General features: G+C 39.8%; 1 protein-coding gene and 1 pseudogene across 1 annotated transcript in view; one reads left to right on the top strand and one right to left on the bottom strand.

Annotated features, from left to right (window-relative positions):
- The window catches only part of LOC143268221 (uncharacterized), a 152,298-nt gene that overhangs the window by 130,937 nt on the left and 7,016 nt on the right, over nucleotides 1-14,345 (bottom strand). Inside the window, exon 2 of the mRNA XM_076549356.1 lies at nucleotides 295-432. Within this exon, the coding sequence (XP_076405471.1) occupies nucleotides 295-328 (34 nt within the window). The 5' untranslated portion in view covers nucleotides 329-432. The remainder of the gene's footprint in view (nucleotides 1-294; nucleotides 433-14,345) is intronic.
- Nucleotides 3,752-4,242, top strand: LOC143268189 (bcl-2-related protein A1 pseudogene; annotated as a pseudogene).

Below are 14,345 nucleotides of genomic sequence, written 5' to 3'. Positions count from 1 at the left end.
GGAAACCCTGTCCAAAAAAAAAAAAAAAAAAAACTTTTCCTCAACCATACCTTGAAGATACCGTCTCCTTATTTTGTATACGTGAAGACCATCTTTCTTGACAGAGAATTTGCCTTGGTCTGGGCTTCAGAATAGGGAAGTAGTTATGCTAAATTCAGAGACGTGAAAGAGCCAAGCAGAGTCAGAACTCCCCCATGTCACTTCCAAGGAAGCAGCAAAAAGCCCAGCAAATTCTCAGGTTCCTCCTCTGGGGGAAGCAGTTGACCTCAGTACTTTCTTTTGAAACTTACTTACCTTGTCTTGAGCTTGCATCACCCTGGCTCTTCATCAGCTGGGATGATCTGGGGTTCTGTCCTCTTGTTTCCTATCACAACTGTTGCTTGGTCAGAATGGAAAAGAGTCCCAACTGTTTTAAGTCATCTCAGCCAAATCCTAGACATTAAGGAATAAATACCAGTTAGCCCTATTGGGTCCTGACCAATGTCAGGGTCGTGAGAAACACACACACACACACACACACACACACACACACACACACACACACACACACACACACAACCACATGGTTACTATTTTAAGCCTTGAGTATTGAGAGGCTGGCTTATTACAAGCATAGATAGTTGGACATGGGAGTACTTTTACAAGTTCAACGAAAATACACAAGGATATACACACTAATAATCAAAACACTGACAGCAAAAAAAAATGTACAAAAGGATGAAGTTCTTAATTCATTATTAAGCACAAAGAAAAGCCTAGTCAGGCCATGTTTTTCTTTCATGTTTGTGTTGCTGGGGATTGAACCTGGGCAAGCTGCTAACCAGCTGCCCTACAGCTATTATAAATACCAGACCCTGAGCCTAAGGACTTTTTAAATATGGAAATATTGGCAAATCTCTTTCCATCATTTCTCTTTCCAATCAGTCTGCCTCACTTAATTCACAATAGATAAATTTCAGAGCTTCAGAACTATTGCACAGCTCAGACTACAACTGCCTTAGTTTGTAATTCGGGAAATATCTCTATATTTGAACCTACTAGAGTTCTAATCATTCCATTCAATAGATCCTTGTACTGTGTATGGCATGCTATAGTTTTTCCTGGACTGAAAACTCTTTGTAGGCTGGAAAGTCTACACAACAGTCCTGATACATTGTTCCTTAGTCTACATTTATGGAGTAATATAATGAATGTATGGTTTTCAGTTTCCACCTAGTATGGTTGACCTGCTCAGAGTGTATTGGGGTAGGCTCTATTCTACACAAAATTCTACACATACATGTAGTGGTAGTGAATGATACTTTACATGCCCTTGTATGTTCTTCTTGGTCAGCTGCATGCCTCCTACCCTCACTTCCCTCTGTGTACTACTCTGCCTCTAGACCTTTTACACTTTATTTGATATACAAAATTCCGTTTTTATTTTCTTCTTTTTTTTTGTTTAGTGGTGATGGTGAAATTTTTTCTTTTTCTCTTTCATCTAGCCTTAAAATGTAATTAATTGGAAACCCTCCAAAATAAGTTAAATAAAGCAACAAAATTCTTTTAAAAAATTTTAAAACATCTCATTTTTGGATTAATATTTCAGAAATATAAAATCTAAATATAGTTGGACCCTTATTTTGAAGTAAGCTTTTCACTTATTCAACAAAGATCAACTATTTGCTTTTCTTGGGTCCAGACTTGGGAAATAGGTAGAGGAGTAAGTAATAAGAGATGCAGAAGATACCCTTGACCACAGAAGACTTTATTGAAATTCGTAAGCTGCATTCTTCCATTGCTTTGTCAGAAATTCTGAGCATCATAGGAGTGTGTGTGTGTGTGTGTGTGTGTGTGTGTGTGTGTGTGTGTACAATCTTCCTATTGTTTCAGTGGTCCTTAGGATGCCCAAATCTGATTAGAAGCCAGAAAGCAGTTTTCCCATGGCCTTGTGATTCTGTGGGCTAACAGAAATAGTCACAGAGGAATTTTGCATGGCAAAATTTAATAGAAGTATGGTGGCCCTTTAACCATGAATTCTTCTGTTCTGTATGGATACTCCAAAAAGAAGATTCTATGTTAAGTAGATGTGAGGAGATAGCCCAGGGAGCCAGAAGAAACTGGCAAGCTGCGAGAGAGTAATTCAGGACTGATCCTTGGGAGGAAGGAAGAGAAGCATGGAAAGCAGTAGGCTCGGGCTTGGAGAGCTCTCAAGAAGAAGATTAATATAATCGACCTGTTGTGGAAAGTTGTGCAACCATTTGTACAGGAGGGTGGCTTCACAGTTGCTGTCACTGGCTGAGACTGTGGGACCTGTGGCCTCTAGTGCAAAGTTGGAGGTACATTTAAAACAGATGAGCTGGGGCTTTGAATCAACAACTCTCATGTATTTCCATGGCTACCACATGTCTCTCTATTTCCAAGCACCCTAAGCAGCCCCTCTCCCCTCCTCCTCAACTCTATGGTAACGGATCGTAAATACAAGTTGCAAATGAATTTGTCTTCCACGTTTGCAGTTGTTCATAGGAATTTGATGCAAAGAATCAAAACCACAGACAGTATGTATAGAAGGAGGGTAAAGACACATTTGACTTTTCCACGGATATGAACTGTCTCTATTTCCTCACACTGGCTCTTCAGTGTGAAGCCGTCAGAAGCATGGCCCCTCATCTTCATGCATTCAGCAGCTGCCTTCACTGCTACATACTCAGGTGAGGAGACTTAAGCTCCAACCCAAAGTCGGCAATATCACTTTAGCCACTGATGTCACCATCTCTACCAAGCTTCTCTCCAAATTGCTACCAAAGTTCTGTACTCACTGGGTCAGGAGATGACTGAGAAGCCAAATCATCACTAATTCTTAAAAGAATGAAGAGCGGCACCACAAAGCACCCAATCTCACCAGACACGGTGACAGGAGCGCATTATCTAGGTCATCTCCTTTGGTTTCACCTCAGCCCCCTAAAGTCAGTCTAGATGGCTTCCTTTTCCACAGTTCAGGCCACAGGAAGAAGGACTTGTCTACAACTGAGACCAGGCATTGTGACTCTAAGATCATTGCTCCTTCTAATTTCTCCCATGATTACTGACCCAGATACAGGGAAATGTATATGATTTAAGAATATGTATTAAGGACTAGAAAGGTGGTTCAGAAGTTAAGAGCACTTGCTGCTATTTCAGGGGATCCCAGGTTCAGATCCCAGCACCCATACCAGCCTCCTGTAACTCCAGTGCTAAGGGGTCCAACACCCTCTTCTGGCTTCCATGGGTACTGCATGCACATGCTGCATATACATAAACTCAGGCACAGGCGTGAAACAAAAGGAGATGCATACTTAAAAAAGAATATTGCGGAGTTGGGCTTAAAGCCAGATTGTTTCCTATCAGAAATTATAAATATGAGAAGAAAGAAGCTAGCTTTTTTTTTCCTCCTTTCAACCTAGTATATCTACATCTCAAGGGTAATATTCCCAGAGCAACTCAGAAGGGCCTCTAGTTCCCAGGAACTTATGGGGATCTGACTTCTCCACCTCCTCTCATTTTTGATGCTTTACTGAATCATAAAAGGAAAAGGAAATGGTGTTGCTCTCAAACATTTTCCTCCTTCACAGTCTGAGCTTTTGCTTTCACATGTAGCCTACACAGGGACCTATGTAAAGAGAATTCCAGGAGCCTCCAAATAAGATTAGCCCTCCGGCACCAGAACCTGTCTTTGCCTTAGTTGCCTCCTTGGCCTCCGGGTGGACAGCTCCAGTCAGCTCTGCCAGGCAAGATGACTGACTGTGAGTTCATGTTTATCCACTCTGGCTGAGGACTATCTTCAGTACGTCCTGCAGGTACCCGCTTTAGAATTGGCTCCAAGCAAAACATCCAGAGTGCTACAAAGAGTTGCTTTCTCAGTTCAAAAAAAAGTTGAAAAGAACCTGAAATTATCCTTGGATGATTTTGATGTGGGATCCATAGATTCCACCAGAACTATATTTAATCAAGTGATGGAAAAAGAATTTGAAGACGGCATCATTAACTGGGGAAGGACTGTGACTCTATTTGCCTTTGGGGATGTTCTCAAAAAAAAAAAAAAACCCAAGCGCAGATTGGCTTGGATGTGAATGCTTACAAGCAAGTTTCCAGTTTTGTGGCTGAATTCATAATGAGCAACACAGGAGAATGGATACGGCAGAATGGAGGCTGGGTATGTGTGATGACATTCCTTTTACATTTCTCTACTGCAAAGTTGGAATGGAGAGTTTCCTTACTAATTAAAACAAACAAGAAAATAACAACTAAAAGATTTCAGTCTGTTTCTAGATCTTATTTTAGATACTTTTAATTAAAAGTAAAGAAAGCAGAACTCTCCTGGGTCATTTCCAATGGACCCTACAACTCTACAGTCGGCAAACATTGGTCTGCCCAGCTTTTCTTCTCGCTTGGGAACTAGTCTTGAGGTCTGGGACTGGAAGCAGCAGCTTTTGACTGCATCTTCCGGATCAGCAGTGCAGACCCTCAAGTGTCGCCTTTTGCTAGGATTCTCATGACTATGGAGAATTGGGACAGAAAGAGCTGGGATTAGATCTTCTCATTTGTACTTTGCGGTGTTGTAACAGTAACCTGCCCAGTTTTGTGCATTCCTTACTTACACATTGACCTTTCCCATTTTTTAATATATAAATTGTGGGCTATTGAAGTTTCATGATACAAATAAATGATGTACTGCCTCACTGGAAGGAACCTTTTTAAAGGATATTCAAATATAAAAATTTGCTTTTTTAAAAAAAAAAAACAAAAAAAAACAGTATCTCAAAAATCCAGGACTATGCCAAGAATTTTTGGAGCTCAGGTTATCCAGAAGCCTTGCCCAGCTAGATTTAGATGCTTCACTTTGTGTCTCAATATGCTTAACACAGAGCTGAAAAACATTTCTGTCCCCATGTAGTCTCTCTCCCATCCCCAGCCTTTATCTCCCTCAAGCAATGTCCACTGTTACTATTGTATATACAAAGCATGTTTATTGAACACACCCAAAGAAAATACTTGTAGCATCTCCCATTCTCATTTGGAGGAGAGATTTCACCATTTTGCCCAGGCTGGCCTCCAACTTCCAGAGTATAGTGATGCTACTACCCTCAGCCTTCCACAGATCTGGGGCTCTGGATGTACACTACCATGCTTGGCTAGAAAGACGCCCCTTCAGCCCTTTGTCACCAGGGATCAAACCTAGAGCCTAACACAATCTGAACCCATGTTCTATCACAGCACTGTACCCTCAGCCTCATGGTAGTCTTTCTGAAAAATGCTTTACAAATTAGTATCTGGGCTAGACATGGCAGTGCACATCTGTAATTCCTGAACTCAGAAACAAAAGATAAGAGGACCAAAAGTTCAGAGTCATCTTCAACTACACAGCAAGTCAGTAGAAGGCCAGATCTGGTCATATGAAGGTCTGTTTGATCTGTCCACCCTAAATAATACATAGACTTATCCTGTAACTGTTTTTTCAACCCAGTACTTAAAATAGTATTTTAAAGAATACCTTAGGGACTGGGGAGTAGATCAATTATGGAGCTCCTGCGTTGCATGAACAAGGCCCCTAATTCAATCACTAGCACCACAAATAAACAAAATTAAAAGAGTTCTTAATATGTTCTGCTGAATGCACATGCTGTCCAAGAGCTGTTTATTTGGGCTATTTCCAGAGTTTTCTGTCATAAGCAATGTTTCTTTGAATATACCAATATGAATCCTCTCCTGTGTATAGGTGTTTTCTAGAGTGGATATTTGGTCCTAGAGTTATTTGCTCGTGGTTTATATCCATTTTGAAATTACTAGATTTTTCTGCTCCATAGTGGTTCTCCCAAATTATAATCCTGTCAGCAGCGTGTTAGAGTAGCCATCATTTCCTTGGCACAAGGAGGTCCTAGTAATCTATTACAATTTCTCCACTTTGTTAATACATATACTTAGTATCTTATGTTAATTAATTTTGCCCTAGGTTACTAGTATAGTTAAAGTTCTCTTAATGCTGAGCTCAAGTTCATGTTCATTGACTAATTCTTACTGAAAGATTTGCCTGCTTGTTTCTTTTGCCTGGTTTCCAATTGTTTATTAACAAAGGAATTCCTTGAACAACCTGAATGCAAATTATTTTTATACGTGGCAGATTTCTTTTAGTTTGTTGATTATCTTCTAAAGCTGTAGATGTCTTCAGCAATTACAAGTGTTTGGAATTTGATGCAATTGACTTGATTGAACACAGACTTTGTTCCACTTCTGCTTTGGTGAGTCTGTTTGCTAGGTCACACTGTAAAGCAGTCCTCCTTTTTGATTGCTTTCAACTACCTGTAGCTCTTCCTTCTAACATGCCTGGATTTGGCTCTAGGTGAAACATGCCAGATGTTTGGTTATGTTTCTCCTGGTTGGCTGTAGGAAGGACTCAGAAAAATCTCTGCTGCACTGTGTGCAAATAAACAGCTCTTGGACAGCATGTGCATTCAGCAGAACATATTAAGAACTCTTTTAATTTTTGTTTATTTATGGGGCTATGGACTGATTTTTAAAGGCCTTGTTCATGCAACACAGGAGCTCCACAATTGATCTACTTCCCCAGTCCCTAAAGTGTTCTTTAAAATACTATTTTAAGTACCCTGGGTTGAAAAACATAGTTACAGATAAGTGAAGGCAGGTGTCTTCTAGCACAGAAGCCACAAATGAGCCTGTAGAGAATAGTCTTACAAGCTCTATAGGTTTACTCTATGTTGCCATCGTCTAGCACAATATGTGTAAGACACAGAATATGTGTTGCTTAAATACATGTTAATATAATATATTGTGTGGATTCGTAGAATTAAAAATGAATCAAGGGTATGGAATGGTCTCTTAGAATTTCTAGAAATGCATTCGCCTGGGAATCATAGAGATATTAGCATGTACACAGTAGGAAAAACTTATCCTAATGGAGATATAATAGGACATCTCATGCAATACACACACCTTCCCCCTCCCCCCACACCTTCACCCTTCATAAAGTTTCTATGTGGGTTCTCAGATCTCTTCTTTTACACCTGGGAGCTTATGCTGTAGATATATCAGAAGTGCTCCTTAAGATCATTGTAAAGCCATCTCAATACCATTTTCCAGCCAACAGAAATCACTTATTCTGCTGATGGCAAATAGTTCTATAGTGAGCCAATACACACAGGCATCGCAATCTCTTTTTTGTTTGCTTGTTTTTTTCCCCACAGTGCCATTGACAAATCTGCTTCAATGAATGAGTTTACTTTTGTAGAATGATTCATTTTATAGAAAATGCCCGTGTGTTTGCTAGCAGTCAGGGGACCCAGTAGAAAGGGGAAATAGGAATTTTACAATTTTTTCCTTTTTACTTTTCTGAAAGAGAAAACTCTAAAATGATCATAAACATGCAAGCTATAGTCTTGTTACACTTGAAATATGCCTGAAACTTTATGGGAAGTTTTGGATCAAGATATGATAAAGAAGTACAGCACAGATATTAGGAACACCAGCTCCAATTCAAACAGGGCTGGCTTTATTTCAGGGCTCAGTGCTTATCATCTACGTGAATGGGACAACTTATATACCTTCTCTGTACTTCATTTCCTTGTCTGTAAAAATAGGCCATACTACAATCTATCTGCTGGGACTGGTATAAGGATCACATGAGTTACTCACATACAATGCTTCCAGAGCAATTCCTACAAATCTGCACTCAGTACAATTTCAAGACTATTGTTACTACTGATAAATACTCATGTTAATAACATTAATATCGCATAGCTTCTATTTAGCAAATCCAAGGATATCTAGACTCCAAAAGTTATATGGTCCACTTCAGTTAGATATTAGTCACCATAAACCTCAGGTACACTCAAGTAAAAACCATGAGACTGAGCATTAATAATGGGATGCATAATCTCATTCCTTCTTTTTTAAAAACCAGATTGAATCCTTCCCCATCCCTCTCCTCCTCATTCTTTCATCCTTCCCTCTCCTCCCTCTCATCCTTCCTCTGTTTTTTCCTTCTCCTTCATATCTCCTTTAGTTTCCAGCCTGTCATCTCTGCTCTTCTTCATCTTCTACATTTACTATTATTTTCTCCAGTTCCCTCTACCAGTCTGAAGTGCAAAGCTGGACTCATTCTTGCCTGGCAGAAGATTTAATGTGATTTTTTTCAGCTATCATGAGCATTTGGGAGGAAAAGATAGTTCCTAGAGCCACTAGAGCACATTTTAGTAGCTAGTGTCTGCAGTCTCAGCTACATAGAAGCAAAGGATAGAGGAACATTGCACATCTCTGTATCCTTCATGCTTAGCATAGGGCCTACTGCACACAAGGTACCTGACACACAGCTACAGATCTCAGGAACCGACACTGACATCTGAGGCCTGAACTCCAAATTTCCCTGCTTATTAGAGGCATGACTTAGGTTAAGTTACCTAGGAGGCACTCCAAGATTCATGTTTCCTATGTAATATGTATAACAACACAATATAGCATAATGTAATAATAATTATATTAAGTCATGTAATAATATAGCATAAACAATAAAAATGAAGACAACAATACCTATATGCAAAGAACCAGAAAGCTTTCTGATAAAAGTACTTTGTGAGTATGAAAATAGAATTATTCAAGTATGGGGATTACATGGGAAATTCCAAGAAATTTATAGTTTTAAAAACTACTCTAAGGCCGGGCGGTGGTGGCGCACGCCTTTAATCCCAGCACTCGGGAGGCAGAGGCAGGCGGATCTCTGTGAGTTCGAGGCCAGCCTGGGCTACCAAGTGAGTTCCAGGAAAGGCGCAAAGCTACACAGAGAAACCCTGTCTTGAAAAACCAAAAAAAAAAAAAAAAAAAAAACTACTCTAAATACAAAAAGAAACTCCTTTTAGAAGTGGGGATACACTGAATTGGTCCCTTCCAAGTAACTAGAATAGGAAGAGTTAAACTAAGAGGTCCTCTCCTCTTCTCCTCCCCTCCCTCCCCTCCCGACTTCTTTCCTCTAACTCTAATGGCGTGGGTTAATTTGGTTGACAAAGCAAATCAGCAGAGTGGATACACAGATATGTAAAGATGACTGATTAACCATTCATCTCAGTAAAGGCATTTCCAAAGGTATAAATAGCCAAGACCTGTAAATGCTAAGCACATGCTCCACCATCGAGCTTTAGCCCATCTACCAAAACTGCTCTCCAATGAATCTCTAGAGGAGTGACTGTGGTATCCACTTATATCTTTAAAAAAAATCAGAGCTTTTAATTCTCTTTGGGTTATTGGCACAGTATGTGTCAGCCTGCTTTGTAATGCCATAATGGAATATTGCACAGAAAATGATAATAGAAACGAAGTTGCTAAGGGACTCTGAGAGGGCCAGCATCTAAGGGCACCAGCACTGAAGGGTACCAGTATTGAAGGACTGCATCTGGTGAGAGCCTTTTTGCTGCAGGAAGTGAGATAAGAAGGCAGGGACGGAGGGAGGGAAGGGAGGAGGGAGGGAAGATGACTAGAGGACTGAGCACATCTTTTGATAACAAATCCACCCCTTATGTAATAGTCTCGATCTAGTAGTCATGGAGGGGATGCTCCCATGTGGAATCATTAGCAAACCAGGCAGCCACCAGTCAGGGGAAAGTGTCTGCATGTGGTGTGCAGAGTCAGCTGTGAGGCACGTGAGGTCATGTCCCAATAGAAAAAAAGACATTGCTCATTTCCCTTTATCCTCTTATTAAAGATTCCAACTCTTTTTTTTTAAAGATTTATTTATTTATTATGTATACAGTGTTCTATTTGCATGTATCCCTGCAGGCCAGAAGAGGGAGCCAGATCTCATTACAGATGGTTGTGAGCCACCATATGGGTGCTGGGAATTGAACTCAGGACCTATGGAAGAACAACCAGTGTTCTTAACCTCTGAGCCATCTCTCCAGCCCCAAGATTCCAACTCTTAATAATATCAAAATACAATTAAGTCTCAACATGAGTTTTAGAAAATATAAACACAACATGCAAGCTTGGTATATTACTTATGCTTTAGCCGTTCTCAAAACCAGAGTAGCCCAATTTAGCAAATTTTCACTGCTCCCAGAAGTAATCAGATGTTGGCATTTCTTGTTTATTACCACATTACTGATGTGATAATGAATCCTTATTTGTATATTTATTTTATATTATTTTATATATATTAGCCTTAAGATTCAAATGGCACTATTTCCACTAAAGGAAATAGTTTTGAAAGAATCTGCTTGAAAAAGTATTTTTATAGGTATAAAAAAATTGATTGTATTATAATGTAAAGCTCTTTAATTGATGGTAAAGTGTTTTCCTATATATTATTAGCGATTTATGTCTCAGCGAACTTCTCTTTTTAGCTATTAAGGCCTGATTATTTTTTCTTACATTGGAATGAACTCTTTCCTGATAAATATATTTTCCTGGTTTGTGGTTCTTTAAATTTTAGTTTTTTATAGATTTATGACTGTTTCATACCTTCATTTAACTTTTTCTTTTACTGTCTTTGCCTTAGAAGTTGAAAATATTAGAAGTTAGCATGCTGCCCAGAAATGACTAGTTGTTCTATTAATAAAGGATCATTTTAGAGGCTATCACTGTACCTATCTGCCTCACAGCTGACTCTGCACACCACATGCAGACATTTTCCCCTGACTGATGGCTGCCTGGTTTGCTGATGATTCCACAACTACTAATTTCAAGATCTGCAGAAATTTCCAAAGTCTTCTGACTCTCGAGAAGCTAAACCTGATTCCCATTTTCTGGATTATTCCTATTATGGGATACCCCTTTGGAGACATTGAAATGCTGGAACCTACAAGATGTTGAGCAAATGTTTACTACATGGATATAAAAAATATCAGGGGTGGTGGTACAGAGAGTGTGGTGGTATTCTAATTGTACTGAAATGTGATTTTGATTGTATGTTAATAAATAAAGTTGCCCCGGGGTCAGAGCTATTAGAGCCATAGACAGAGTGTGGCGGTGGTGGCACATGCCTTTAATCCCATAGATCTCTGTGTGTTCAGGGATACAGCCAACATTGGAGACATATGCCTTTAAGACCTAGGGGGCTGTACACTCAGACAGTGACGAGGCAGTCACGTGTTTCGGTTTACAACCAATGAGAAGGCAGGACAATAATACTATAAAAAAGATGTACAGACAGGATATAGCTCTCTTTCAGGAAGCTGGGACAGCAGAAGGAAGGGTGAGATTTTAGCTCTGAGCTCTGACCTCTCAGCTTTCTCTTTTACATTGTTTCTGTGTTTCTTATTTAATAAGACGGTTGGTTACATCTACATCTGGCACCCAACGTGACAAGAATCCATTAAAAATCGCTTGGCTTGGCGGCAGGTCTGCTTTCCAGCAAGGGCGGCAGGCAGCGGCAGGCGGCGGCCGGCTTAATAGTCGGAGCAGCGGCCCCCTAGTCCTTGGCCTCAGGCCGGACTAACTGAGCTGCTTGCTTAAAGCCTGCTAGCTTAAAGCCGGTGCTACAAACAACTCAGATCTGCCCTGCCGAACAGGACCCTGCCTGTAAAGCCAACGCACGTGGTCAGAGCTTAAGGAAGCCAGACCCAAGCCTTGACTCGGCACAAGAGGGAACACGTGGCTTTAGCCGGCTACGCTTTCTTGTGCGTTCTCTCTCTCTCTCTCTCTCTCTCTCTCTCTCTCTCTCTCTCTCTCTGTCTCTCTCTCTGGATTTACACCTGGGACACTAGGTGGCTGTTTTGAAAATCCCCTCGGATTTCTACTGTTCTACACAGATTTGGTAAGTCATAACATATCAGATATTTTAAAGGAAACTATCTAAAAGAGATTTTTTTCTACATTAAAAAATGGGTTTTATGTGTACATTGGAAGAAAATTGGTTTTTGTTCGAAATTTTAGGCAGTCTGACAATGGAACAACTATATAATATTAGTATTGGTGAAATTATGAAGCTTATCACTATGGTAATCCTCATTTCAATATTTAAAAAGATAGTCAATTTAAGTGCCAGGATAACAGCTTTAGAAGAACTTGTTAAACCTGTAAAAATTCAGACAGAAGAAATTAACAGTGAAGTTGTTTCAAGTCTGGATCATAAGGTTACAGAAAGAAAGCCTGTTTTCACACAGTCACTCTTAATTTATCCTGTAACCATACAGCAGATGCCTGATCAAATGGCTACACAAAATATTTGGGCTCCAATTGAAATGTTGGATTTAAAAAGGTTTAAGGAGGCAATAGTATCTTATGGCATGCATTCCCCATATGTAAAGCAAATGTTAAACTCTTGGTCAACATATAATAGGATAGTACCACAGGACTGGCGGGACCTTGCACAAGGTGTTCTGGAACCCAGCCAGAGACTTCAATTTCTGACCTGGTTTAAGGAGGAGGCTAAAAACATAGAAAAACAATGGAGGGATAAAGGAATACAAGTTTGCCAGGATCAGCTTATTGGAGAAGGCCAATATGCTTCAGTACAAACACAATGTTTATATGATGTCCAAACCCTAATTTTATGTCGAACGGCAGCCTTGAATGCATGGGACAGAGTTGAGGAACCAGGAAAAAAATCTGAGTCATTTACAAAGGTGATGCAAGGCCCAAAAGAGTCTTTTACAGATTTTTTACAAAGACTGGCTTCAGCAGTAAAGAGAATGGTCACGGATTCAGAAGCTGGTAAGGCAATAATTGAATCTTTGGCCTTTGAGAATGCGAATGCAGCATGCAAAAGAATAATCAAGCCATTAAGGGCAAGATCTGAACCTATGGAAGATTGGATTAGAGAAACAATTAATGTTGAGGCTGATGAGCATGATGATACGTGGGTAGGAGAAGTAATTTCAAAAGGTTTGAGGAGTGTTAGATGTTTTGGATGTGGAAAGCAAGGACAATTGAAAAGGGACTGTAGACAGGTCATTCCCAGAAAAATGTTTCTTCAAGGAACAATGGCAACAGAATGCCCCCTTCCTTCTGGAGTATGCAGAAGGTGTGGTAAGGGAAAACACTGGACCAACGAATGTAGATCAACAAAGGACAGACAGGGTAATCCTTTGCCTCAGTCTTCGGGAAACTCCCAGAGGGGCCTCAGGCAGGCCCCCATTGCAAATCCAGTTCAAACCTTTCCTGAAGCCATAGAGGAAATCCCTGCTCTGAGCGATTAAATAACCAAATGCCTATTGGAATAAATCATGCTGGTCAGGATGATGAAACAGAGAGAATAGAAAATTCAGGAGAAAACATAAAGAAAATTTTTTGGCAAGCTTTTATTAATGAACAAAGACCAAAATTAACGATAAAAATAAATGGTGTTTTGTTGTCTGGTCTGGTAGACACAGGTGCGGACGTTACCATAATTGCACCAGAATTTTGGCATCCAACTTGGCCTCTTCAGGAGGTAAACGTTCAACTGTTAGGAATTGGGACATTATCTCAGGTGACACAGAGTGCAAGATGGCTCGAATGTATAGGTCCAGAAGGACAGAGAGGAAAATTAAAACCATATGTGGCTAACATAACTATGAACCTGTGGGGTCGAGACTTGTTGCAACAATGGAATACTCAGATTAACATCCCTCCAATCTCAGAAACAAATCATAAACTAGCACATGTTACTGAGAGAAATATTAGAAGATATTGTTCTAATGAGTGGTCACCAGCCATCCATATTATACAAGAACAGGGCACAATAACTGATGATCTTCCAAAGACACCAACAGTTTTACCTTTAAAATGGTTAACAGACAAGCCTGTATGGGTCCAACAATGGCCTTTAACAACAGAGAAACTCCAGGCTTTAGAAGAGCTGGTAGAAGAACAGTTAAATGCTCAGCATATTGAAAAATCAACCAGCCCTTGGAATTCTCCTGTATTTGTTATTAAAAAGAAATCTGGTAAATGGAGAATGGTAACAGACCTTAGAGCAATTAACAAAGTAATTCAGTCAATGGGCTCTCTACAATCTGGGATGCCTTTGCCTACTCTGTTACCAAAAGGATGGCCTCTCATAGTTATTGATTTAAAAGACTGTTTTTATTCAATACCCTTACAAGAAAAAGACAGAGAAAGATTTGCTTTTACAGTGCCTACTTATAATAATTCTCAACCGGTTAAAAGATTTCAATGGAGGGTCCTCCCACAGGGAATGTTGAATAGCCCAACTCTGTGCCAATACTTTGTACAACAGCCATTGGAAGTGATACGTAAAAAATTTCCTAAAACTATAATTTATCATTATATGGACGATATTTTACTAGCTGACTCAAATGCAGATACTTTAGAAATAATGTTTGAAGAAGTAAAGAAAATTTTGCCTTGCTGGGGATTACAAATTGCTCCTGAAAAAATACAAA

Source organism: Peromyscus maniculatus, chromosome 12, assembly GCF_049852395.1.
Source record: "Peromyscus maniculatus bairdii isolate BWxNUB_F1_BW_parent chromosome 12, HU_Pman_BW_mat_3.1, whole genome shotgun sequence".
Classification (NCBI taxonomy): Eukaryota; Metazoa; Chordata; class Mammalia; order Rodentia; family Cricetidae; genus Peromyscus; species Peromyscus maniculatus.
The sequence above is the reverse complement of the archived record's forward strand: the minus strand, read 5'-3'. Positions and strand labels throughout refer to the sequence as shown.